Genomic DNA, 4,866 nt, shown 5'->3' on the forward strand with positions numbered 1-4,866 from the left:
TTAAGTCAATAAAAGTTATTTTTCCTTTTTTTACCCTTAACTCATTAAGATATTAATAAAAGTCTTTCATTTAATAAACAATCATAAAGGTTATTATGAAAAAAATAATTGTTTATAAATTTAAATTTATAAACTTTACAAACATTTTGGTACATCCAACAAACAAAATGGGACAAAGGGAGTATATATTATTATGAATATAAAAATATATTATTATGAATATAAAAATATGTTATCATTAAAAATTATTTATGCATGCCAAGATGTAGATAATAAATGCATGTACAATTTAATAATAGATTCAGATTCGAAATTCGAATTTCCTCTTTCCAATACTTAGGAAAAAAATTATTTATTAATTTCATCAATTAAAGCTATTCGAGACATTTATTCTTTATTATACACAAGTTGATATTTAATTGGTACAAGCATTAAAGCTTCTTTCTTATGATTAGTAAGACCGAATTTCTCTTCCATATTAATATCTGCCTCCTTCATATTGTAAGGCAACTTCCAATCAAAACAAAATAATAGGTTTGCTAGTGCAAGCTCCACCAAAGCCAATGCCATGGTTGTACCCGGACAGCTTCTTCTACCACCACCAAATGGTAAAAATTCATAATTCTGCCCTCTAAAATCAATGGAATTATCAATGAATCTCTCTGGAATAAATTCTTCAGGATTTTTCCAAATTTTAGGATCTCTTCCTATTGCCCACACATTGACCTGGATTCGAGTTTTAGGATGAATTTCACAGTCATTGATGTTGAACTGTGAGATGGCTTCTCTTGGAAGTAGCAGTGGTACTGGTGGATGCAATCTCATCGTTTCCTTCAAAACTGACTTTAGGTAGACAAACTTGTCAGTATCACTTTCAGATACTTTTATTTTTTCTCCAATTAGACTTCTAATTTCTTCTTGTGCTTTTCTCATAACTCTAGGGTTCCTAACAAGTTCTGTGATTGCCCAGACCATGACAATTGCTCCAGTATCTACTCCAGCCAGAAATATATCCTGATATATACTATTAAATTGAATTATTCTGACAGTGTCAAATTCAAGCCAAAACTAAGAATTGTTCAATGGAAGTGTAAATTTTTAATATATCAGAAATTTACCTTTTGTGAAATGAGAAATTATCAATGTGCAAAATTAATTGTGTTAGCGGACAATATTCTTATTCAAGAAATGGAATGATAGTTCTACACTTTAATATTGTTTTATTTCATTAAGTGGAATGTGCATTATTAATTCATAACAAGCAAACAAAAGATGAATATGAATCAAACAATAAAGAGATTACAAAATTTTGTTTGTTCACGAAATAGTTTGGAATTTGGAGAAAATAGATTGTTAGAGAAAAAATTGTTATCTCATAGAACACATATTCATGATTCCTATTCAAATTTAAATGTAAAAATAACTATTTCATGAAAAGGAAAACACTTACCATACAGTTTTATTCGCAAGCAAATAGCAAATTTACAATGAAATAAAAATCAATTTAGTCCTTGAACTTGTTTAGCAGATAAAAAAAATATCAGATTTGACCTTTTCGATCAATTTAACCCTTTAAACTTACTTAAAATGATTAAAAAGTTCATAATTAAGATTTTGGATCAAGTTACTCTTGAATTTGTTAAAAATGATAAAAAAGATCATGTTTAATATTTTGATTAATTTAGTCATTAATTCTTCATTATATTTATAGTATTTTGGGATCATACTGTATAATTTATGAAAAAAATAATTAAATATAAAGAAAAACCAGAAAAAATTAATTAAATATGAAATAAAGAAAAGCCATATATGAATTATATTATATTCTATTTAGCTTGACGGATGATTTTTGAGTTCATAAATATATATTAATTTAACATTAGAAAATTGATATGAAATCTATGTGTTTCTCATTTTGACCAGATTAAAATTATACTGCATACTTTGTAAATTTATTGTATATAAAAATGGCGTTTTTATGAATTTAAACTTCAATTTAGAATTATTGGAAAAGTTTCATATGGTGTTTTTAGCACAAAACAAGAAGAGAGAATGGTCAATCGTATTGAATTGAATCAATTTATTAATTTGTAAAAATTTTAAAATAAATTTAAGGATTAAATTGGGTGAATACAACCTTTTTAATCATTTTAAATAAGCTTAGTCGATAAATTGGCCTAAAAAGTCAAATATGACATTTTTGATCCGCTGAACAAATTCAGAGGTCAATTGATTTTTATTTCAATTTATAATATTAAACTTTAGTTAATTTTGTAATCCTATAATAATTTATCATTGTGTAATAGATATTTTTCAAATGGAATAATTTAAACTCTTTCTTTTATCACATCATGTCTTTTTATTATTATTATTTTTTTTATGTTTGGCTTGTTTATAATAGATAGTAAATTGCATTTGAACTCAAAGAAAATATTAAAAATTAAAAATATTGATCCCCTAAAATATTAAAAATTTTCAATTTTATTTACAAAACAGTGAAACTTTTTAATTTTTGTTCTCTTAAATTTTGAAAATTTAGGTAGTGAAACCATCTTTTTTCTTATAATGAGTTTAATTCTATGGCTATAATTGAAAATCTCTAAGTGAATATTACAATGTTTTTTTTATCATTTTAAATTTAATTGCCAATCAAATAGTTATTTTTACTCAACACTTTTGCTTTCAATCGCTACTTAAATAGCTAACAGATACTTAAACAGCTAATAGGTAAGAGCTAGCATCTAACAGTTATTAAAACATCTAACAACTATTAAGGCCATGTTCGTCAGCAGAGTTTAAAGTAGTGTTTGGTATTTTGATAGAGTTAAAACACTATCTTAATTAATTATAGTATTCGGTAATACAATATCTACCTTAGCATTTAAAGTTTGAGACAGTGTTATATGAAACGTTATCTTCATTGACATTTAATGTTTTATAATTTCTTTATGATACATATACTCATCACTTGTCTTGACCTTGTTCCTCGATTTGATGCCTTTTTTGTCATTTTATATTAAACAGTTAATCAAATAGTTATTTGTACTGAATATTTTTATTCTAAACCGTTATATAATCGTTAACCATTAACAGTTAACATTTAACAGCTAACCACTAGTAAAAAAAGATGACAGCTATTAAAACAGCTAACGGCTACTAGAATAGCTAAATTTGCAGAACATATGCAAAGTCCCTAAATAATAATTGCCTTTTGCAAAATTATAGACCTATGCACCTATGTACCAAACCAATAAAAATAAGAATTTTATTAAAACGGCAGTATTTTTTATCATAAACTGAAAAAAAGAAAAAAAGAAAATAGGAAACATTTTAAAAATTTTATATTTTGATTGGTTTGGTACCGGTGAAGTCATTGACACATCTTAGCTAGCTATTTTATTTCTTACTAATTAAATATTCACTAACCAAAACGAAGTTTTTAAGAATCCGTAGGAATATTACCATTAGAATTGCTTTGATATGATTTCGGGAGATTTGAATTCCACCAGATGCAGTTCGATGTCTCTCCAAATCCAACAAAATATCAATGATATCTTCATGTCCAGGATCTTCTTTTCCCTTTTGGACATGATCATCAATAATCTTTTGGTAGAACTCATCAAATTCTTGGAAGACTCTTTCAAGTCTTGCATGGAGACCTGTAAGCCTATCAACAATCCATCCAACATGAGGAAAAAAGTCAGTTGCAGGAAAACTCCCCAACATGTCAGAAGCTTCATGAATCGCTTCTTGAAACCTCTCGTGGTTAAATCCTCTTTCTTGAAAACTTTTCCCAAAAGCTGCTCTACAAGTAACATTTGCAGTAAGAGACAAAGTCTTTTCACTAAGATCCACAGGAGAAGAAGATTTTAAAGATGATTTTAAAATCGAATCGATTAAAAAACCCACTTCTTCTTCTCTAATGGATTGAAACGATTGAACTCTTTTAGCACTAAAAAGTTCAAGAACACAAATCTTTCTCATTTCTCTCCAGTAGTCTCCATAAGGTGCAAAAGATATATCAAGAAAGTTGTAAGATAGTCTTCCAGTAGCAGCCGAGCAAGGTCTACTACAACTATTGAGGTCATTTGTTTTGATAAGCTCTTTTGCAGCTTCTGCAGAGGAGATAATAACTGTAGGAACTTGACCAAACTGGAGAAGCATGACAGGACCATATTTCTTGGATAGTTGCCATAAAGAGTAATGAGGTAAGGTCCCAAGCTGGTGTAAATTGCCTATTATTGGAAGTCTAGGAGGACCTGGTGGAAGGTGCTTGCTATTTAGTTTCTTTTTCAAAAGAAAAATAAAGGGGAAGAGAAGAAGGAGAAGAGGTAACCACATATGTAGAGGTAGAGAAGCCATTACTTGTCTGAATGTTTCTCTCTTTTTGGATGTTCAAGTGAAAACAAGAAAAAGAAAAGGTGGAAGTGGAAGATAATATCTTAGAGGAAGAAGAGGCAGGGACCACAAATTAATAACCACTAATAATACAAATACACAGGGAGGGGATTAGGGGCGGGGCCGCCAATAACTCAAAAAAAGTTAGGATTGTCTATCACATATCCATAAAGTAGACCTAAAAATATAATGTCATGTTTATTTATTAAAATTAAATTAAAGACTAACCATGTTGAAATTTGTCCAAGTAACCAAGTTTACCTATTCCACTTTCAATTTTAACGCTTGATTCTTTGATAAACTAATTCCAACATACTGCTCTAATATTGTTACAAATTCTGCATTTAGCAATAGTTTTTTTTTTGAATAGTTTTCAACGTTTTAACCGGACGTTGTTTTTTATAGTATTTGATACCATGGCGTATAATTAGCTTTTATAGGATAATGTAGTGTTTTTGTAAAAGGTTA

General features: G+C 28.3%; 1 protein-coding gene across 1 annotated transcript; it reads right to left on the reverse strand.

Moving 5' to 3' along the window:
- Positions 1 to 336: 336 nt before the first annotated feature.
- Positions 337 to 4,439, reverse strand: LOC105635453 (cytochrome P450 71B34). Its single transcript, XM_089722136.1, has 2 exons — positions 3,463 to 4,439; positions 337 to 1,014 (listed from the first exon to the last, which is right to left on the reverse strand). Exons 1-2 carry the CDS (start codon positions 4,360 to 4,362, stop codon positions 388 to 390), a joined length of 1,527 nt encoding a protein of 508 aa, XP_089578262.1. The 5' UTR covers positions 4,363 to 4,439; the 3' UTR covers positions 337 to 387.
- Between the last annotated feature and the right edge of the window lie 427 nt (positions 4,440 to 4,866).

Source organism: Jatropha curcas, chromosome 5 (assembly GCF_041381405.1).
Source record: "Jatropha curcas cultivar XTBG-Jc1 chromosome 5, XTBG_Jcur_1.0, whole genome shotgun sequence".
Lineage (NCBI taxonomy): Eukaryota > Viridiplantae > Streptophyta > Magnoliopsida > Malpighiales > Euphorbiaceae > Jatropha > Jatropha curcas.